Source organism: Phacochoerus africanus, chromosome 2 (assembly GCF_016906955.1).
Source record: "Phacochoerus africanus isolate WHEZ1 chromosome 2, ROS_Pafr_v1, whole genome shotgun sequence".
Lineage (NCBI taxonomy): Eukaryota > Metazoa > Chordata > Mammalia > Artiodactyla > Suidae > Phacochoerus > Phacochoerus africanus.
In genome coordinates, this window is record NC_062545.1 from 195634650 (window position 1) to 195657710 (window position 23061).

Here is a 23061-nt window from a genome sequence, read left to right on the forward strand (position 1 = left end):
TTTCTTAGAACTATAAATATAGTGAAAAGATTTAACTGGAAACCTAACCCTGGGCAGAGATGGGGTTTTTCAACACCCTTGACAAAGATATCTATGCTAAGACAAAAGAAAGAACTGGTGTTCGCTGGACAGGAAGCCTTGCAAATCTCAAAGACCTGCGTGGGCCACTTCCTTTTTTTGGTCCTCAGTTTCCCTGTATGAAGATGAGGAGGGGGGAGCATAAGACCGAAAGTTTTCCAGGCTCTAGACAACAATACTATATTACAATCACCAAACGTGCTAAGAGACTAGATAATTATTCAAGCCACTAAAAAGAAATGGTAATTATGTGACGTGATAGAGGTGTAAATTATTGCTAGAATGGCGATCAGATCATAATATATAGATGTAGCAAATCAACCTGTGTTACATTTACACAATACAAAGTGTCAAATATATTTCAATTAAAAAAAAAAAAGGTGAATAGTTTTCTGCATTCTCAGGGAGCCCTACATTTTTGTGAAAGTGTCTCAGAGGCCACCTGGAGGGGAAAATCATTGCACTTTGAGTTCTCTACTTTAAAAAAAAAAAAAAGAAAAAGAAAAAGAAAAAAAAAGAAAGTTTGAACACGATGGCACTAAGCAACCTGGAAGGTGCTCTCCAGCTCTGATGGCCTGATGCCACAGCCCTCATCTGAAAACTGAAGGAGAAACTCTGTGGACAGAGCCCTGGAGCAGCAGGCCTGTCCAGGCAGCCCTGGAGCCAGAATGACAGATTCCAGATCCCATGGAAGCATGGGTTGTACATATGAGCCCCGCAAAAGCTATGCTGCCCATGGCTACCACTGTATGTTAGAAGTCCAAAGGGATCTCAATACCAACCATCCTAAAGCATCGACAGCCATTCTGAGACCACCTTGGAGCTACTAGAATTCCTACAAAAGCCTCTGTTGGAGTATTTGAAGCATTTTGAGTAGAGCAACTGTCTGGCCATCACACCCTCTGGTCAGTCACTGCATTGCTGATGGCAAGGCTACAGTAGAGGATGGTTGAGAGCGGGCACAAGGGCATCTGTCCGTGAGCAGGACTCTAGGCACCAGAAACCCCTGCTTCCTAGACGCTCCCTCAACAGGCTGTACTGACCCATGAGCTAGCCACCCAGAGCTTAACTAGGAAGACCACAAAGGACCGCTTCTTCCTACCAAACTTCCCAATAGCTCCCTTGCCTCTCTCCCTTTACTAACTCGCTTTCCTGTTCCCAACAGCCTCTCCATTGTCCCAACTTCTGCAAACTTCCAGGCTCCTCTAAATGCTAATGCTAAAGTGGGAGAGTGGTCTGAAGTAGACTTTCATCCTCTAATTAAGATGCAGGACCTGGAGTTCCTATCTGGCTCAGTGGTTAACGAATCAGACTAGGAATCATGAGGTTGCGGGTTCGATCCCTGGCCTCGCTCAGTGGGTTAAAGATCTGGTGTTGCCATGAGCTGTGGTGCAGATTGCAGATGTGGCTCAGATCCTGAGTGGCTATGGCTCTGGCGTAGGCCAGTGACTACAGCTCCGATTAGACCCCTAGCCTGGGAACCTCCATATGCCGTGGGAGTGGCCTTAGAAAAGGCAAAAAGACAAAAAAAAAAAAAAAAAAAGCTGTAGGGCCTGAACCAGAAAGTGTCTCAGGTGTGGCCTTGTTGTGAGACCATGACCTTTAAAGCTGGGCAGCAAGCTTAATACCGAGGCACTGGGTGATTCATCACCGGAGCCAGTTCAGATCAGGAACAATCCCAGGGCGGCACACCCACTCCAGGGCTGTGGCAAGGCCTGCAATGTCTCCAAATTGCATTTATACCTAATGCTCATGGAAGGGGTGTTAGGGAGCAGGAAGAAAGAGGGAGAGGAAAAGGGGCCCATGAGAAAATGGAAAGAAGATGAGGGAAAAAGAAAAAGAGACAGAGGTCCAGGTAGAGACACAGAGAGAGAAAGGCAGAGTGGGGGCAGCTAGCGAAAAGAACAAGACCAAAGAACCATGTGCTATTTTGATTTATTAGAGAACAAAATTGCCTGCAACAGAGGCAGCAGCTCTTAATCAAAGCTTTATTAAATCTTGGTAATAAAAAGCTAAATGGTTCTGCCTAAGATGAAGCATAAATAGCAAAACTTTCCATATAGGGACATTTGAGCAGTGTTAGTACATGTGTGAATGGAGGGGAGAAACTGATACAAAAAGGGGTGCAATCTGGATTAGACCATCTTAGCCCATGGACACCCCAAAGGGACATTTCAAAGAGCCATGAATTAATTTTTAGGTTTCTAAATGTCTGAAATGATTGGAAAGGAGGCATAGGACTTCCCAGCTGATTTTGCCTGCTGCTGAGAGCAGTCCTTTGGTTTGTTTCTCCCTGCCCACCACCTGCCTCTCCTCCATCCTGCATCCTGCGTTGGCTTCTCGTGCAGTAGCTACTTGAGTGGACTGGCTTTTCCTGTTCCTAGTGGGGTTTTCTCCTGATGACCACCGTGGTTAGGGCTTATTGCCCTCAGATTCCCAAGGCCACCCAGGTTTACTATCACAGGAACACTGATTGCCCCCAAGGAAGTACAAACGTCCTTCTGGCTCTGTTTTGACTGGGGAATGGTCTTCTTCTGTGATACAATTATAAAGAAATGAGGAAACAGCCAACTTTTATACAGATAAGCAAGAATCAATGCCAGAATAATCACCAGCTAAAAAGAGTGTGCTTTCAGGAGATAAGTATATCTACTATATAACACAGGAAACTACCCAATATTCAGTGATCATCTGCATGGGCAAAGAAGCTGAAAAAGAATAGATGTGTGTATGTGTTTAACTAAATCACTTGGTTGTACAGCAGAAATTATCACAACCCTGTAAATCAACTATACTTCAATAAAACTTTAAAAATGAAAAAATAACAAAAATAAAAGGACTGTACTTTAAGGAGATAAATATCCCCAGGTATCACTGCCAGACATTGAGGGTTTAAATTTTAGACAGAAACTGACTTCCTACATTTAGGTTCAATTGACTGAAACTCATCTGGGATCCAGATTGACAGACATTTCATGTCAAGTCTTAACTATGCATGAAAGCATTTGAAAGCAACTAGAGGATTCCATGACACTCATCTCTGCTACAGCAACCTCAACGAAGTGGATGGGACCATCCACACCCAGACCTTCCATGCCACATAGGACTGTGGCTAGGCTGGCAGAACAAAGGTGACAACTGCTTCTCCCCAAATCCATGACAGACTTTGCCATTTAGACACAGCACCCTAGAACCCTTGTACACTATTGGTGGAAATTGGTGCAGCCACTGTGGAGAGAAGTTTACTCAGAAAACCAAGACATAGAATTACTGTATTACCCAGCAATTCTACTCCTGAGAGTATATCCAAAAAAAAAAAAACAAAGCACTAATCCAAAAAAATATATGCATCCCAAAGTTCATAGCAGCACTGTTTGCAATTACCAAAGATATTGAAGCAAATTAACTATCCATTAACAGATGAATGGATCAAGAAGATGTGCGCATATATATATATATACATATAATATATAAATATATGTATATATGAATATGTATTGGAATAATATTGGAATATTATTGGAATATTACTCAGCCATTAAAAAGAATGAAATGATGCCATTTGCAGCAATGTGGGTGAACCTAGAAAACATTATGCAAAGTGAAATAAGTCAGAGAAAGACAAATAGTATATGATATCACTTATATATGGAATCTAAAAAATACAACAAATTAGTGAATATAACAAAAAAGAAGCAGACTCACAGACATAGAGAACAAACTAGTGGTTACCATTGGAGACAGGGATGGGGGAGGAGAAACAGGGATAGAGCAATAAGAGGTACAAACTATTACATATAAAATAAGTTACAAGGATGTGTTAAACAACATGGGGAATATAGCCAACATTTTATAATACCTAAAAGGGGGTATAGCCTTTAAATATTGTGAATCACTATATCATACATCTGTAAGTTATATAATATTGTACATCAATGATACTTCAGTAAAAAATATTAAAAAATAAAAGCACAGACCTCTTTCCTTCCGAGTTCAAATATGATCTCAGAATCTTTCTACCCATACATGGGACTTGGAATTTGTAATGGGACTTTCTGGCCTCCTTGTTTTAAGATCCTCTAAGTCTCTAGAACCTGCTCCCTCCTAAGTAATTTCTGCATGTTCATACTGACTTTCTGCCATCAGTATTCTTCCCTCATTTGAACCCACAGGAGTGATGCCAACGCTGGGGAATTTAAGACCAATTGTGCAAGAAGTATATTTCTATGAAATACCAATAAAGGTATTTGGGAGGGGTCATTTGAAATCTTGAAGGAGATTCAGCTCATGTGTGTGGTCAAAAATGCATCAGCGATACTCAAAAGAAGGCAGTTTTGACATCCCGGGGACACTGGCAGTGTCTAGAGACAATTTTTTACTTTATAACTGGGAGTATTACTGGCATCTGGGAAGTCAAGCCCAGGGATGCTGATAAACATTCTGAAATGCACAGGAAAGGGCTCAGCAACTAAGAATTATACAATCCAAAATTCAAGGGTGTCAATGTTGAGAAACCCTGATATAGATTAAGGCTGAGTATTTCATTGCAAAAAGAACATTAGAGAAGCTCTCATTCAACTCTCTTATGTTAGGATGAAGCTAAGGTTCAGACAAAAGTCTGGATGGACAGCACAGCAGAAATAGCAAAGCACCCTCTACATGCCTCTCACAGGACAAGAAAACCATCCCTGTGCTAGATGGCAGGCTTCCACTTCCCTGACTGTCTACCTGTGTAGTCAAATAGAGATGAGAACTAAGATCTGGGATCTATGCATCGATTGTCAGATTCAGGTAACAGGGGAAGTATTGCCATCTTTATACAAGTAAATATTAGAAATCATTCATTTAAATGGTCAGTCCACAAATCTTTACTCTAGGTTTTTTATTGTGCTGATGCAAGTAATACAAAGATCAAGGACAATGACCCTTGCCTTCAAAAGTCTGCAGGCAGCTGGAAGAGACAGGCAGCAGCAAACTCAGTATATAGTGCAATCAATGCTGAGTGAGCAGAGCCCATGGGTACAGCAAGGAGGAGCCTCTGACCTGTGCTTGGGAGTCAGGGAAAGTGTTTTAAGAGGGAGTGATGTCTGGGCAGAGCTCTGGAGGGAGAGGAGCAGTTAGACACTCTAAACGCTGAGCCTCTATCACAGTGCATTCCATTAAGCATGCCCAGAGTGTTGGAAACCTGGTGATACTCTAAGCCTGAATCAGTCAGTATCTGCACTGGCTATTGGTTTCTCCTGGGCCTGTGAATCATGATTCATATGGAAATAGTTAGTCAGGAGTTCCCATTATGTCTCAGTGGGTTAGGAACCCAACATAGTGTCCATGAGGATGCAGTTCAATCCCAGGCCTTGCTCAGTGGGTTAAGGATCTGGCATTGCCACAAGCTGAGGCATAGGTCAAAGATGTGGCTGGGATCCCTCATTGCTATGGCTGTGGTGTAGGCCAGCAGCTACAGCTCTGATTTAACCCCTAGCCTGAGAATTTCCATATGCCTCAGGTATAGCCATTAAAAAAATGGAAAAAAAAATAGTTAATAACTGACATGTGACTATCTTCAGATTTTTACATATGCTGTACATGCTGCATCAGGAAAGACGTCAGCCTTTTTCATCTAGCAGGGCTTTCTTCCCATGAAATATCAAGGCCTCTACTGCCCAGGCCAGGCTGGGGGATGCAAGATGAGACTACTTTCCTAGACACGGCAGTCATGGTCTGGCTTACCCTGCCATTCTCAGCACCTTCCCTTCCTGCAACCCAAGAGCTTCCTCCCTCTGCTTCCTCAAACACCTGCTGTTATAATCAGGTGAGCAGACAGTGTGAGCAGGTAAATAATGAGAACCCAGACGTCAAACATGAGGCAAGATCAGTCCGAAGGGCCTTATCTCCCCGTAACCTGCGGGTAACACTTTTCCACCCTGTCCTATCTCAAGGACTTCAAAACCTCTTACTCTTCACCTTCCCACCCCCCATCTGCTCTAACAACCTGCACTTTCTCTCCCCACAGGGCAGGCAGCTGTGGACAGACTTTTGTGTTGTACCAAAGTCCCAATAAACCAAGAGAACTCAAGCTTCAATATTCTTTCCATCTACGAAGGGGACACTGTGTGATATGACTCCCTGCACTTAGAGTTGACAGAGATGTATGGTTGGGGGGAGAAGGTATTTTTATTTATTTATTTGTAAGTTTTATTAAAGTTCACCAATTACCCACATGCCTCAGGCTCCCTACAGAGAAACAAATATCACAATTGAAGCAGCTGCTTTCCAAGGTGCCAAATTAAAACAGATGAAGAGGTAAGGAGGGGAAAAAAAATAAAAACGTGAAGCTAAGACTTCTTCACTCCCAAGTGCATGGTGACTTCAACTATATTGCACATGTGAAATTGACTCCCAATGTAATTAGATCAGGGCTACTAGGCAAAAAAAGAAAAAGAAAAAAATTTCAAATTATTCAGAACCCCAGAGCTATTCTTTTGCAATCACTCGAGTAACAGAGAAAAGAGCCAACTTTTTAATATAAATTTGTTATCAGCATCTACACGGCCCAAGCAACTCCAATACTCTATCGGCCCAAGAACACAGTTGATAGCTGAGCTGGGATCAAATATAAGAATCCAATTTCCCACCCACTGCCTAAACTTTTCTCCTATAGGGTGATGCCACTGGAATCTGTGATTTATTCCAGCAGTCAGTAGGGCTACCAGTCCCATTAGAAGGAGCTGGAGAGCCCCTCAGGTCTGCAATAGACAACACGCTGCATTTACAGTCACTTGTCTTGGCAGCATTAAGGACAGGCACATACACAGAGAGAGGGATTAACCCTCCTTTTGCAGCCCCAAGCTTGGAACAGCCATAAGATTCTCCATCTCACCCCAAAGATCCAGGAGGTGCTCTCTTGCCTTCCAGGCTGAAAATGAGCCTTGGAGACAGAGAAGCATCTCTCTCTGAACTCAGAGGGGAAAGAAATAACCACGTTTCAAAAGAGGTGCTTACTGGATTTCAGCAGTGCTGCCAGAACTTCAGTGGCTGCCCTGGGGAAAGAGAAAGAAAAGTGGAAAAGTCAATGCTCAATGGTCTTTTTGTCAGCCAATGGATCCCACAGCCCTGTGTGCTCATTGCTGCCACCTAACTGCCCCATTATTAACCAGGTAGCAGACACTCTAGTGATTCTATTGCTAGAATCATTAAAGGGGGAGGAATGTAGAAATCTCACTGAGTGAAGTGTCTGTCTTGCAAATGGATCTAAAGATTCCTTTCTCCTGGGGAAATTCTCTTCCCCTCCCATCTCGCTTCCCACCTTCCACCAGCTTCTTCACGCTTTCTCCTTCCTGGCCAGAGCTCTCACAGTTTCTTGATTTATACCTGGAAACCCTGGGGACTCTATAGAGAAAGGGTTAGTGGTGTGAGACTTGAGACTGAGTGAGTACGGCAGTGTACTGTGAACTTCTGGAAACACTCCAGGCCCTGGGGACACACTAGAAAACATTTGCACATTGGAGAGTGGACCTGGTTCCTTAGGGTGGAAAATGGTTATATTGCATTTTTCTTCCAAATTTACTGTTTTCTTCCTTGGAGGAATTTGACGGCCTTTGCAGTAAGGGGAGGCATCGAAGAATGAAAATACCTTTGGCCCATGTCTTTGACCCTTCCATCTGTTTCCTCAGCCTGGGAAGGTCACACAAAAACCCACTCAAGGGCAGAGAAAAACCTGATGGCACTGAGGACACTATGGTGTGATTCTGAAGGAAGAGTTTGTCTGCTTTGTTTTTGAGAATAGATGTATCCTGGAGTTCCCTTGTGGTGCAGTAGGTTAAAGATCCAGCATTGTCACTGCATTGGCTCATATTGCTGCTGTGGCAAATGTTTGATCCCTGGCCCAGGAACTTCCACATGCCGTGGGCACAGCCAAAAAAAAAAAAAGAATAGAATAGAAGTATCTTGCACAGCCTGATTAACTTATCCTTAAGGACTGTTAAACAGAGGTATATTCCTAGCATCCTTCTGAAAACTGGGGAAATAGGCCAACTAGGCTGGATCACCCTTCCAAGATTATGTAGATGTGTGAACAGAGCTGGGACCCCAATCTCAAGAATCTCATTTCCTTTATTTGCTTCTTCCCCATCTGCTGTTCCAGAATCTATCCTGCACCTGCCTTGCCCTGGCCTTGGCCCAGTGATGAGAGACAATTCTCTTTCCAATACAATGTTATAATATAATCTAATCTACTATTGAGCAATACAGCCAGTAAAAAGTAATCACAAAGAAATGAATAACAATAAACTAAAATAGAAATTAGGGACTTGAAACATTATCACTGCCCATAACCTAAGAGGGAATCCCGAAGTAGCAGCGGCCTGAAACTCACAAGTGCAACCCCCTGGCTGGGATGCCCCTAGCTCAGGGAGACCACCACAACTGCAGGGCAGTCATTAAGAAGGCGAGGCTAGTTCTCACTGGTGGACGACTTCATTTACCCTTCCCAACCAGGTTTTCCTCTCATTGACTTTCAGCTTCCACAGCCATCCTCTTTTGTAAGTCTAGAGAGTGAGGCAACAGGGGATTTAGGAAAAGATATTTTAAAGGTATTGCTGGAAGCCCAAGCCAACGTGGAAAGTCTATGAGCTGTAGAGGGCCTGGCTTGGGCTGAGGCAAAAGGTAAATCAGTATTTGGGGAAAAGCAGAGTAGCCACATTAAATTCCTTAAAGGGGGTTAGTGGGGAAGAAGGAAACTACAGAAGCCTAAAAAGAAAGAATGGGGGAGTTCCCATTGTGGTGCAGCAGGTTAAGAACTGGAATTGTCTCTGTGGTAGCTCTGGTTCAATCCCTGGCTTGGTGCAATGGGTAAAGAGTCAGAGCAGCCATGGCTATTGTGTACATTGCAGCTGCGGCTCAGATTTGATCTCCCCAGCCTAGTAACTTGCATATGCCATGGGTGCAGTGAAAAGAAGGAAGGAAGGAAAAAAGGGAGAGAGGAAGAGAAAGAATAGGGATGTTCCAAGCAAAATGCTGCCAACTAAAAATTGGCACTTGCCACCGGCCTCTGTAAGGATTAAGTCACCAGCCACTGGAGTCACTGACCTTCAATACCACCTGAAGGGAGTTGAGGGTGGAGATCAGTAGTGAGGCCCTCTGTGCTATGGGAAAAACTGGCAAAACAGGCCTTCAGATACTGAGAGATTTTGAGAAGATTTTATGAGCCCAAAAATCTTGCATCTTCTCCTCTATATAAAAGCACTACAAGCAATAGCAGTAATATCTGCTCCTCATGACAAGCAGCAAGCCTCTGCCAAAATGTGTGCTTGACTGCAGTACCCACTAAAGTCATATTTAACACTGACCTTCCCCCACCTCTCTGGAGCCGTTTCTCAGAACTATCTGAAATGCTGCCTCTAGGGTTATTGTCCTCGCTACTCTCATGTTGAGCTTTTTTGGTTTTGTTTTTTGGGTTTTTTTTTTTTATGCTGACAATACCTAGCCTGGTCTTACATCACAGACCAAGCCTTAGGGCAATCCTGCATGTCTGATATGCATGGCACATTTGTTTGCAGGCATTCACCATGGAGGTAACAAGACATTAGATAGTAGTTTTATTAGGGACTGACTAATGGTGGGGAGGGACAGGCAGTAGGCAGGCCAGTAAGAAGGACCTGAGGCAACAAGGTCTCACCCCAAAGACTGGCACGGGAAGAAGGGAGAGAGGGCAGTTCTTAAGAAGTGGGCGGTCTTGCTACTCAAAGCATGGGTCTCAGCTGCACTTGGAATTTCTCAAGAGCCAAAGAGAAATGTGGGCTCTTAAGCCCCACCTCTGGCCTACTGAGTTGGAATTTTTACTCTAGCAGGTAATTCATATGCATATGAATCTTGAAGAATAACTGCTTTGAAGGATAGCATCCATCTGATTTGGTTACTCTCTGATATTGCAAGAGATTCCCCCCCCCCAAAGTACTCAATAGCATGATAACACCATCAATAAACAGGAATCCAAATAGTGATATGATAGAGCAGAAAATACAAGGTAGGTGTCCTATTAGTGAAAGATGTGAGGCCGACTCCTGAGCAGCCAGAAAATACTTTGCAGCTCCTAATTGGGGGACCCACCTGTCGTTTAGCATGGCACACATTTAGAGCAATGGTAGACCTAAGGTTTGAGGCTAAAGCCTGGTATTCTAAGGAGTTCAAGTTCAATCTCATAGGTAATAAGAAGCTATTCAATTTCTTTGATCAAGAGGGTATGGTGGCAAGGATAGAAAAGTGAGAGGAGGGCTGTGAGCAAAGTCAACAAGATGTGATGACAGGCCAGTGATGAAGGTCAAAGGAAAGGAAAGGGTCAGTGACGTCCTGAAATTTTTAGCCCAGGTAAGTGGGAGAACAATTAACCGAGGAAGGAGGAACATTGAGATGTTTAGAGAAGATAATGGGTTTGATTTGGGTCTTACTGAGCTCAAGATGATGGGGACAAAACCACCTAGGACTATTCAAAGTGCTTCTGGAAACATCGATTGAGAAATTCCAAAGAGCATTCAAGTTGTTGTGCATATGTAGGAATCACTGAAGTAGCAATAAGAGTTGTAGCCACAGAAATAGGTGACATCTATCTGTGAAGAAATTCAATCAAAAGCTGAACAGAGGGCTGGCCCAGGAAAACATCCACACTAGAGAGAAGGAAATTCTTAAATATTCAGAGAATTGTGGTCCAGGAAGTAGGAGACTTTGCCAAGGAGAAGGAATTTCTGGGGTGGGGGTTGCATGTTCAGGGTTGAAACTGAAAGTTGTTAGATTTTCCAGGCACAGTGTTTTTCAAACTGTAGGTTGTGACCCAATGGTGGATTGTAAAATCAATTCAACAGGTATTAACTAGCTTCATTCATGAAATCAAATAATTTGGAATGGAATAAACTATATCTGAGTCATCTCATGTAGCAAAGCTTAGTAGTGATCTGAGCAACTTTTATTTCAATGCATGTACACACACATGTGGCTACAGGGAAGGTGATGTAAATTCCTTAAAAGAATAAAAAAAGCTTATAAAGATGCAGTATATTGTTCACATAAGATCTCAATGAGAGCAAATATGTGGAATCAACTAATGGACTAATGAGCAAACAGAAAGCATTGGGATCCAGGTACTCATGTGAATGTCACCAAAAGGCTCTGTATTTTTTATTGGTTTGGTGGATAAATGTCTGGAATACTGGCCCACTGTCTGAGCATTGTATTTTTTGTCTCCCCTGCTCCCCCAGTACAAAACTAAGAATGTAGAACCCATCAGAACTGAGGCAACTACTTTGTCAGCTAATAGCTAAACCGACAACAGCCAAAAATGTAAGCAGTGAAAGTTTAAACAAAAAAGTGAGTGGAAGTCAATTACTTCCACTCCAAGAAACCAAGCCCACAGCATTGAATGAATGAACTGGAGCCTCAATAATTGCCTTTGGGGTTCTAGACTTCCCCCTGCTGGACATGGACACTCTGGAAGTTTCACTGATTAACAGAAGACTTTTTGAGATGGCACTGTTTTTTTAGCTTAAACCCATACTATCATTCCACATGGTTTGAGCTTCCCGGTCCTTGCCAGAGTGAAAGTAGAAATACCGAAATCTCTTCCTCCATCAACTTTCCCTGAGTTTAATCACTGAATGGGTCACTTAATAAATCGTTGCAGAACATTCTAATCCAAGAGAACTACGATAACATCCAAAGGCAAAGTGGAACAGCTGCCACTCCATTCATCTTCACCATGCAGGGATAGCTTGGTCAGGATTCTAGAGGTCACAGGCCACTCCAGTTCTCTTCTGGAAAAAAAGTTAAGCTTAAACCACTGGCAAATTTTAAAATATTCTCTTGTCAAAAATTTAGCCAGAAACCACAGAATCTCAACAATTTAACTTACTGCTCCAAATAGAAATAAATTTTAAGAGCCTTTATAATAGTCTTTAATAATTGGCACCATTTGGAGAGCCCCTATAAATGCCAAGTGCTTTGCTAAGTGTCCTATGTGCACAATGGTACATCACATGTAATCTGTACAGGAATACTGGAGGGTGAAATGATTAGTCTGATTTTACAAATGGCAACAATGAGGTTCACAGAGGTTAAACAACCCATGCAAGTTCCAGCAGCTTGCAAGAGACATCACTGAGATAAAAGTCCACATCTCTCCAGATCTATTCAGATACAACTCTTCCCTTGACTTTTATCATGGTTCTAGAAGGAATCTAGAATATCTCTCAGTGCAATTTTCTTATGGTTCAAATAAGGATTGTACAGTGCAAGAGGTTAGGTGATCAGTACAAGGTCACAGGATTAAAATGTGACAGAGCCAAGGAAACAGCTTCTCTGCCTTGAGTCCAGTGCTTAATTCAGCATTCCATGTTGAAAAGTTTAGCTAAAGCTTGAGTAGATTGAGATGTAGTCATGGAGATAAGGATGGAGAACTCAGTTGACAGCAACCTAGAAAGGTTTTTGAATGCCTGGGCTGAGTTGCTGAATTGGCAGTTAGACGGCTTGGGTTTGAAGCTTAGAACTGCCACTTTTATGGTCTTTGCTTTTGGGTTTACTTTATCATTCCAAATCTCATAGCATCCTTGTCTGTAAAGTGGATATAATTAGTTCTAATTGAATCACTGGTGTGAAGAAGGAGCTAAAGCAAAAATTAAATTCAAATCTACCACAGCCCCTGAAACATATCATTAACATGAATCACTGGTAGAACCAGTATCAAGTAATGAAGTGAGGATTCACCTTTGCATATGTGTTTGCAGAAGGTGAACTGGCAAGATTGTCCTTTGCTGATCAGGAGAGGTCCCTGGAGAAAAATGGGTTTATACATCTTGAAGGAACAAAAAGACCAAACTATCTCATGGAAGTGCAATATTCTCAGATGGTCTAGATATAGCAATTGTGATCTATATTAGTTATATATTTCTGGGTAGTAAATTACCACATACTTAGCAGCTTAAAACAATAGTTATTTGTTATCTCATAGCTTCTTTGGGGAAGGAATCACATGATTTAGGTAGATCCTCTGCTCATGGTCTTTCAAGGCTGCAATCAGGCTGTCAGGAAGAGATGCATTGGTGTCATCTGAAAGCTCAGCTGGTGAAAGTTCCACTTCCTAACTCAAACATGCTGTTGGCACAATCCATTTCCTTGCAGTGGTAAGGCTGAAGACCCTGGCTTCTTGCTTTCTTTCAGTTTAAGACTAATCTTAGCTCCTAGAGACTACCTGCAGTTCCTGGAGCCCACCCACTGCTCCCTGTGATATGGCCTTCCCCAACATGACTGCTGACTGTATCAGCAGGAAGAGTTTCTATAGTGAGTCTGTAAATAAGATAAAGTCTTACAGAACACAGCACAAGTGTAAGGGTAACATGCCCTCACTTTACCATATTCTGTTGGTTAGGAGGAAGTGCCAGCTCTTACCCATTTGCAAGGGGAGAGATTACAGATTACACAAAGGCAAAAGAACCAGGAGTTGGGAATCATAGGGGAGCCACCTTACAGGCTTCATACCACCCAAAACTCCTTATAATCTTTAGTATTCAGACACCAAGATCCTAATGTCCTCCTCACCAAGACATGACCCCCCACACCCCGTTCTTCCCTTCCCAGAGAATGGAACTACTACTTTCTCAAAAACTGAACATGCGGAGTTCCCGTGTGGCACAGTGGTTAACGAATCTGACTAGAAACCATGAGGTTGCGGGTTCAACCCCTGGCTTTGTTCAGTGAGTTAAGGATCCGGCATTGCTGTGAGCTGTGGTGTAGGTTGCAGACACGGCTCGGATCCAGCTTTGCTGTGGCTCTGGCGTAGGCCAGAGGCTGCAGCTCCGATTAGACCCCTAGCCTAGGAACCTCCATATGCCTGGGGAAGCAGCCCTCGAAAAGACCAAAAAAAAAAAGAAAAAAAACTGAACATGCATCTTTCTCATTTACTTGCATTACTATCCAGATCTCAACACACACCCAAACATCCCAATTTTAACTTCTAGAGGGCTCTTAAGTTGCCCATTCCTTTTGATCACTGCTCTTTCCATCCTAGTCCAAGCACATTAGGCTGTGATACTTCAGCAATAAATGTAATTTCTGGGGTTATTAGTCCTTGGTTGAAATTGAAATTGAAACTGTATTTCCTAAATAATAAATGTATACGAACTGTATAATCATTTGGATGTACAACATAATTAAACATAAATGAATGGACTAACTTAAAATCACCCAAATATCTCTTACCTAACTACTGCAGTAACCCCAGGATAGATCTATCCATATCAACTCTTGGTCCCCTTAAATTGTCCTTCTGGCTACAGCTAGAGTGATCTTCTCAAGGACATCTGAATAGGGTACCCTCACATGCTACCTCAATGCCCATTTTTGCTCTTGGATAAAAATCCAAATCTGAAGCATGGTCTAGGAGACCCTACCAGGTCTGCTCTGCTGCCCCCTCCAGCCTAGCCTCATACCTCCCTCTCCACTCTCTAAGCTTTTACCCCTCTGGCCTTTTGCCCAGCTTTGGAACATGTTCCCATAATTTGTCTTTGTCCTTGCTAATGGCATAGCATGAAATGCACTAGGCCCTCCCCTCCCCTTTCACATCCTAACTCAGGAGCCAATTCTTCAGGAAAGACTTCCTAGGCCCTTAGCTTAAGTCCAGGCCCTTTACAGGTGTATTTGCCCCCAAACCCTTTTCTCATTGCACAATAAGTTTGAATCGTTCACTCAATTTATGATTATTTTATTAACGTCTGTCTTCTCTTCCTGTCTGCAAACTCCAGAAAACAAGAAACGTTTTGTTTTGCATCATCTACCCCCATTATTTAATAGTATTTGAATGCAGAACACCATTGAATGCTTGTTGAACATTTTCCAAAAGTCAAGCCTTGGTCTAGGAGCTTTATATACATTATCTATTCATTCAACAGTTATTGAGCACTCACTATGTGCTGGGATAAACTGATAAACCAAAGACTCTTACACTCAAAAGAGTTAGGGTTCAAGGGATGGAAATAGTTAATAGACACTAAGTACTTTTGAAGAATACATTAAATTAATATTCTAAAATGTGATAAATGCTATGGGAGAAAAAGGAAAAAGTAATAACAGGGTAAAGAGATCAGATGCCCAGGGCTGAGTTGCACATTTTAAAAGTTTGGTTCAAATGGGCCACATGGAGAAGGTGAAGCCTCAACAAAGACGTGAAGGGGGAAAGAAGTTGCCATATGAATATCAGAAGGAAGCTGTGCAGACCCTCTAAAGTGAAAACAGGTCTAAACTGCTCAAGGAACAGCAAGTTGAACAGGACTCCCCAAGCCAAAATAAATAAGAGAGGAGTAGGAGCTGAGGTGACGAGTGACAGGCAACTCTTGGTGGAGACCCCGGTGAGTACGGTAAAGGCTTTCACTTCACTCCAAGAGAAGGATTCACAGCAGGATTTGAGGACTGATCTAACATGTCTTTTTCCCCCAAATAGTGTTTGATTGGAAGTTAGCTGGACTTCTTTTTAATGGTATAATTATTAAATATTTCCTTTTTTATTGAAGTGTAGTTGATTCACACTGTTGTGTTTATTTCAGGTATATAGAAAGTAACTTAGTTGTATATACATATGTGTGTGTATACACACATATATGTTCTTTTTAAGATAGATTATTTTCCCTTATAGAGTATTTCAAAATATTGAGTATAGTTCCCTGTGCTATACAGTAGTTCCTTGTTTGTTATCTATTTTATGTATAATAGTATGTGTATGTGAATCTCAAATTCCTAATTTATCCTTCCCCCATACTTTCCCCTTTGGTAACTATAAGTTTGTTTTCTACAGCTATGGGTTTTATAAATAAGTTCATTTGTATCCTTTTTTTATTAGATTCTGCATATAAGTGATATCATATGATTTGTCTTTCTCTTACTTCACTTAGTATAATATCCTAGGTCTATCTATCCATGTTGCTGCAAATGGCAGTTTCATTCTTTGTTATAGCTGAGTAATATTCCATTTTGTGTGTGTGATGTAATATATATATATATATATATGTATATAATATACATGTATTTTATACACACATACACACACATCATCTTTATCCATTCATCTGTCAACAGACACTTAGACGACTTCCATGTCTGGCCTATTATAAATAGTGCTGCAATATTGGGATGTATGTATCTTTTTGAATTATGGTTTTCGCTCTCTAACATGTTTTAAGAAGATTTCTCTGGCTACTCTAGCTACTCTATTTTCAAAAAGAAAAGGAATCTAGGAAAATAAGAGTAGAAACCAGAGACAGACCAGAGTAGAAACCAATAGAGAGCTATATAGAGCAAACCGAATACCTCAACAAATAAAAAAGACTATATACAATGGTCAGGTGAAATTTCTCCCAGGAATACAGGGTTGGTTCAACCTCTAAAAATCAACTGATGTAATAATTCACCATAATAACAGGATAAAGAATAAAAACCACATCATCAGTGTTCCTGTCATGGCACAGCAGAAACGAATCTAACTAGGAACCATGAGGATGCAGCTCAGATCTGATGTTGCTGTGGCTCTGGTGTAGGCCAGCAGCTGTACCTCTGATTAGATCTCTAGCCTGGGAACCTCCATATGCCATGGGTGTGGCCCTAAAAAGACCAAAAAAAAAAAAGTATCACTTTAATAGTTACAGAAAAATCATTTGATAAAATCCATAACACTTTCATAATAAAAATGCTCAGGACACTAGCAATAGAAGATAACTTCCTCTACCTAGTAAAGAGATCTAATTAAAACCCGTAGCTAACATGATACTTCATGGGAAAAGACAATGGAATGCTTCCCCTCTATAATCAAGAACAAGATAAAGATATCCATTCTTATTGCCTCTGTTCAACATTGTACTGGAGGTTTTAGCCAAAGCATTAAGGAAGGAAGGCAGGAAGGGCATACAGATTGGAAAAACGGAAATCAAATTATCTTACTTATAGGTGGTTTGGTTTTACATACAAGAAATCAATGAATCCACTGAAAAACTATCAGAATAAGTTCTGCAATGTGACTATGATAAAAGATTAATGTTTAACATTCAATTGTATTTCTGTAAACTAGCAATGACTAGTTCAAAATGAAATTTAAAATAGAAATCTCACTTACAATGGCAGCAAAAATAAAATTCCTGGTAATAAATTTAACAAAATAAACACAAGGCTTTACACTGAAAGCTAGAAAACACATTTTTTTTAAATTAAAGTTCTAAATGAATAGAAATCACCTAAATGTCAGCTGTCACCTAACGACTGCTATTACCCAGAACTGATGCAGGCATATTCACTCTAGGTCTCCTTCAAACTGTTCTTCAGGATATAACCACAGTGATATTCTCAAGAAGAACATGGATATGTTTTGAATTTCGAGCTACAAGGATTTCTTGAGAACTTGCTATGAGAAGTAACATTAGCTCATTTATTTCCCATAACAAATGAAGGGAAAATTCAAAGTAAATTAGCCCACTTGAATAACATTAAAAAGCAGCAGAGCTGGAACTTGGCCTCGAGTTTGTCTGACCCCAACATCTGGCACTTACCCCAGTCATCCAGCAGCACGGGGAGCATTGGGACCAGCGATCTTCCTCATTCGTTGCTAGTTTACAGAAACACAATTGATTTTTGAAGACAGATCTTTTTATCATGGCCACACTGCAGAACTTGTTTATTAGTTCTGATAGTTTTTTTCATTGGATTCATTAAGACTTTCTATATACAAGACCAAACCATCTGTAAATAAGACCATTTTCAAAAAGAAAGATGTGGGCAGACCTAGAACTGAACCCTAGATCCTCTCTAGATTTGGCCTTGGGATGCAGGGCTGTAGCAGCAGAAACAGAAAGTGGGGTGGCGGGGGAGAGTTATTCAAATAACAGGTGGATAAAACAGGAGGACCTTTACAAGGGATAGAACATGTTGCCTGCAGAGCATAAGTGCTCAGAACACCATCTGGTACCATCCCAGCCTCCTGCCTGGCTTGAGAGGGAATAGCAGGAAGGGTAAAAGCAAACAAACACACACACACACACACACACACAGCAGGGTTACCAAGGAGAATGGATGACAAACAGATCTTGCTATTCACTGTTTTCCAGGGATAGATGAGAAAACAGAAATGAAACCTGAGATGTCTCCTACAAGGTGAAAGGAAAGAAAAACTGTAAACATATGGTGCAAAGGTTGAATGAGATCCCTGTGCCCAGAGTGGAACCTGACCATTTTATTCTGGGAGAAAAGAATAAAAAAAGAAAAAACCTCCCCCACACCCCTACCCCAGTTCTATCCAGATGCTGTCAAAAACAGCTGTGGGAACCTTTACCTATGGTGGAAAAATTTTTACAAGAGAAAAGAAAACCAGAGCTCAGACTGGTTTGGTCAATAACACTCAGCAGGGAGTGTGACGGAGTAACAGAGGGGTGCTACTGCCTGAGCCAGAGAACCAGGAGAACAGTCCTGTGATCAGGCTGGGAGGACCCACCCACCCGGCTTGTCATAGGCAGCAACTCTGCAAAAGGGAAATGATTTTGATGTGCTTCCAAATCCATGGACAATGACATCAGGGCCAAGGACTCAGACAAAAGTTTTTGAGTCTCCCCAAGACCAGGATGCAAAAGGCTGATGTGAGGGAGGAGGAAACAGTAAGGATTCCAATAAGCTCTCACAAGTTGGGGAGTCTCTCCATGCAGGGCTGTGACTCTTGAGTTAGAACTTGAAGTGAAAATTACCCTTGAGTTTCCTTCAGTTTTTCATAAAGTATAATACACGTGGATGAGTGACTATAATCTTCAACCATAATATGTATATATAAATACGTAATGAGTACAGTATACAATTATGCATATGAATATAAAAGTTACAGAATGCTCTATTACTATAGTAGAATAATTGCTGTATTTACTTGAATTCTTCTAAGTTAAAGGCATGTATGATACAATCAACTCTTAAATATTTGGAAGTACAAAGGAAAGATGTGATACCCTATCTTACTACATAGCCCAGAGCAGGCAGCTGGCTGATATTTGCTGACTCAGTGAATGACCAGAAATATATCTGATTTTGCTGTAGTTCAAGAACACAGCAAAGATGAGCCTGACCATTGCCTGAGGTGTAACAGAGCATCACACTTGGTACCAAGATTTAAGAGTTCCCAGCACTAATGCAGCCAGTACTTCCAAGGTTTTTCATTCATGAAAAGCCAAATATTGTAGGATTCTTCCACTTAGATGAGGTACCTACACTAGGCAAATTCATAGAGACATAAGTAGATTAGAAGTAACCAGGGGCCGAGGGGAAGGGGAATGGGGAGTTACTGGTTAATTGTTACAGAGTTTTATTTAGAGTAATGGAAGTTTTGGAAATAAATAGTGGTAATGGTTGCATAGCACTGGTAATTAAAGCCACTGAACTGCACACTCTAAAATGGTTAAAATGGTAAATTTTTTAATAAAGTATAATTTAGTTGATTTACAATGCTTCAGGTGTACAGCAAAGTGATTCAGATATATATGTATCTGATATATATATGTATACACACATATACACTCAGTATATATACACACACATATATATTCAGTGTGTATATATATATATATATATACACACATATATTCTTTTTCAGATTATTTTCCATTATAGGTTATTACAAGATATTGAGTATAATTTCCTGTGCTGTACAGTAAGTTACATTTTTTATCTCTTTTCTATATATAGTAGTGTGTATATGTTAATCCTAGATTCCTAATTTATCCCTCCCCTTCAGTAGCCATTAGTTTGTTTTCTATGTCTGTGAGTCTATTTCCGTTTTGTAAGTTCTTTTGTATCACCTTTTTAGATTCCACATGTAAGTGATAACATATAGTATTTGTCTTTCTCCAACTTACTTCACTTACTACAATGATCTCTAGTTCCATCCATGTTACTGTAAATGGGCTATTTCATTCTTTTGATGGCTGAATAATATTTCATTATATACATATACCACATCTTCTTTATCCTAAAATGATAAATTGTGTTATATGTCTTTTACTACTAAAAAATAAATTATCATTAGATCTGAGTGATCTCTTTGCCAAAAAAAAAATGCTTAGGTCTTTTATGAAAGATGGGTAGTATGAAAGAGGCTTTAGACTGCTGCTTGCTTGGAAGGACAAGAAAAGTTCATCATCAGAAAATTTCATTACCAACCACCCAGACCAGTGATTCTCAGACTGGTGGGTGCCTCAGGATCCCAAGAGAGTCTCATTAAAACACAGAGTGCTGAGGCCACCCTCATAACTCCTGAGGTAGAAGGTCTGTGTTGGGACATCATAAGTTTCACATCTAACAACTTCTTAGGTGCTGCTGGTCTATGAATCACACTTGCAAGACACAGACCCACTCAGGAGGTGCTCAGCAGATGTGGCTGAAGGGCTTTCTTAGTCATAGGTGTGGGGAGGACTCCTAGCCATTTTTCCTTCAGGCCAAATTCTCAAGGCCCTCAGTGATGACTCCCTCAGAGCACCATGGTTGCTGGACCTCCAACGTGGGACTTCCTAATTATCCCTCTCCCTTAACTAAATTTTAGAGTACTACCTAAAAACAGACTCTTGAGGTTTCAGGGACTCTTTCCAAACTAGAGTCTGAGGTTCCAGACAGCAGAGCAGTTATTCTTCAAAGCCTCACAGTGACTTGGTGCTCATTCTTTGATTGACAGGATGTATGCCTATGATTCCCAGTATCCATGGAGTGTTTATCTCTCTTAGAAATCAGGGTGTTCATTAGAGCTCAGATGAGAGAGGAAATGAGAAGAAATGTCAATCTCACTTCTTTAAAGGATTGGATTTGCTACCAATACAGTCCAACACTGGCCATGATCTCCCAATGAACTCCAGACACATAATGCTACCTGAAATTCCCCTCCACACATCATGGTCTTGAGTTCCTTTACAGGTTTGAACAAGTTTTACCATTCTCCAGAAGGCTTCCCCTCTGTCTTTTTCCATCAACAAAACTCCGACCCAAAATCCAGCTGAAATTCCAGCCCCCTATTACCTGAGTTCCAGCTTCCACAAAGTTCTTTCTCTGAGTTCCCACTATACTTTCTACTTTCCCTTTTTAAATCATTTTCATAGTAACATGGTCATTACCTAGTTATATATCTGACTCCACATTAGGCTAGAAACTCTTTGAGGACAGAAAATGTATCATGAACTTTGACATTTGAGCACTTATACAGGACCTGCTCCACAGTGATTTTTAAATACATGTTTGGCAGGTAAATAAATTAATAAGCAAGTAGGTTGCAACAATCTTCTGCTAAACTAAAATATACCTCAATCTTAACCCTACACTAACTCTAGAAACCACACAGCATCACCCCAAAAAAAGAGGCTTTTAAAAATAATCTTAGGAGGGAATGGTGGGAGGGAGGGCAAGAGGGCAAGGAAGGAAGGAAGAAGGGAAAGGAATACGGTGTTGGGCGAGTTCCTCGGCTTCATGGAGAATAGGGTATTGGCACAAGGATGTCTCCAGGTGGGTCTTCAGTAAAGGTGGGTCTCTACTACGAGCCTGTAGTAAAGCTTCCAGAGCTATCAGTAAAGTCCACCTGCTTTTTTTCAGGTCCCTATGGAGACCTTGGCTATTTTCCAAGTACTTTCACTCACTCTGAGTCTCATCCTTCAATCTTCATCAAAAAGTGCCATGAAAAAAGTTCACGGCTTTCCTAGATTGCAAGGTGAAGAAATTGTTCTTCTGACTGCACAATTTTGTTTCTGTCCATTTGGGATTACTGAATACTTCCTATATATTGTATTCTAAGCAAGTTTTTGCATATAAGGTGGATGGATGGATGGATGGTGGAAGGAAGGAAAAGTAGCATGAGAGATATAGGCTTCCCACTCAAGGGAAACTTATAACAAGAATTTGTTTCCCTTTCTCCCTAAACTCCACTAATTCCATTGTGGAAATATAAAAACAAATAATTTCGTAACAGGGTAGGTAATAGGAGGTGGACTCAGCCAACCAAATTTATAATAAGTTTTTAGAAAATAAGAAATAGAGGTAGTCCATTGACGAACATAGTAGAAGAAGGCATAGCCCAGAAATAGCTGTGGTGGGGAAGAAAAGGATGCCGAAGTAGATGTTAGGGTCAAGCTGTCTGTAAGAAATCGAGAAAGTCTTTGGGTCCAGACGCTATCCAACCTTCTACCCCTGTCTGAAATGCCAGTTTCTTATTCTTGATTAATATACAAATGCCTTATAAAGAAGAGCAATATTCAGACTGCCAGTTTTGGCAACAATGACCTAAGAAACCAGTTTTATGAAAATACTTTCAACTGTAAGTTATCACTTAAAAGACAAGGTTTGTACACATCTGAGGTAAGACAGTACACTATGATTTTCAAATGCAAGCACAACACTTTGTTTCCCTTTTCTAATTGTGTTTTTATTTTGGGGGGGGTTCCATTGTAGGAGATCTTTGCATACTCTGGATAGGAACTCCTTAATAGATAGGTGATTTACAGACCTCATTATGTAGGTTGTCTTCTCACTTTCTTTTTTTAATTGAGGTATAGTTACAATGTTGTGAAAGTTTCAGGTGTACAGCAAAAGTTATATATAGACTTTGAATATAGCTCCCTGTGCCATACAGCAGGTCCTTGTTGTTTATCTGTTTTATCGATAGTGCTATGTATCTATGAATTCCAAACTCCTAACATATCCCTCCCTACCCCCACCTTTCCCCTTTGGTAACCATAATGTCAAGCTCTCAGTCTCTTGAGAATATGGTAACCAGAGATTGACCAACATGGATCTATACCATGAAGTGTTTCCTGACTTTCACATCCAGGTTTGAGCTTTTAGGAATCCTTCCCTCAGCATTTTGACACCTTTTGTGATGATAATTAAACAGTAATTTATGGACTTGCCTCAGAACCCTTATACAATCTCAGTCCTCTCCAAGGAAGGGATGTAACC

The 23061-nt window shown here is 41.0% G+C and overlaps 1 protein-coding gene across 1 annotated transcript in view; it reads right to left on the reverse strand.

Annotated features, from left to right (window-relative positions):
• Positions 1-23061, reverse strand: part of AGBL1 (AGBL carboxypeptidase 1) — a 794103-nt gene that overhangs the window by 623825 nt on the left and 147217 nt on the right. Inside the window, exon 6 of the mRNA XM_047767507.1 lies at positions 7078-7115. Coding sequence (XP_047623463.1) covers positions 7078-7115 — 38 coding nt within the window. The remainder of the gene's footprint in view (positions 1-7077; positions 7116-23061) is intronic.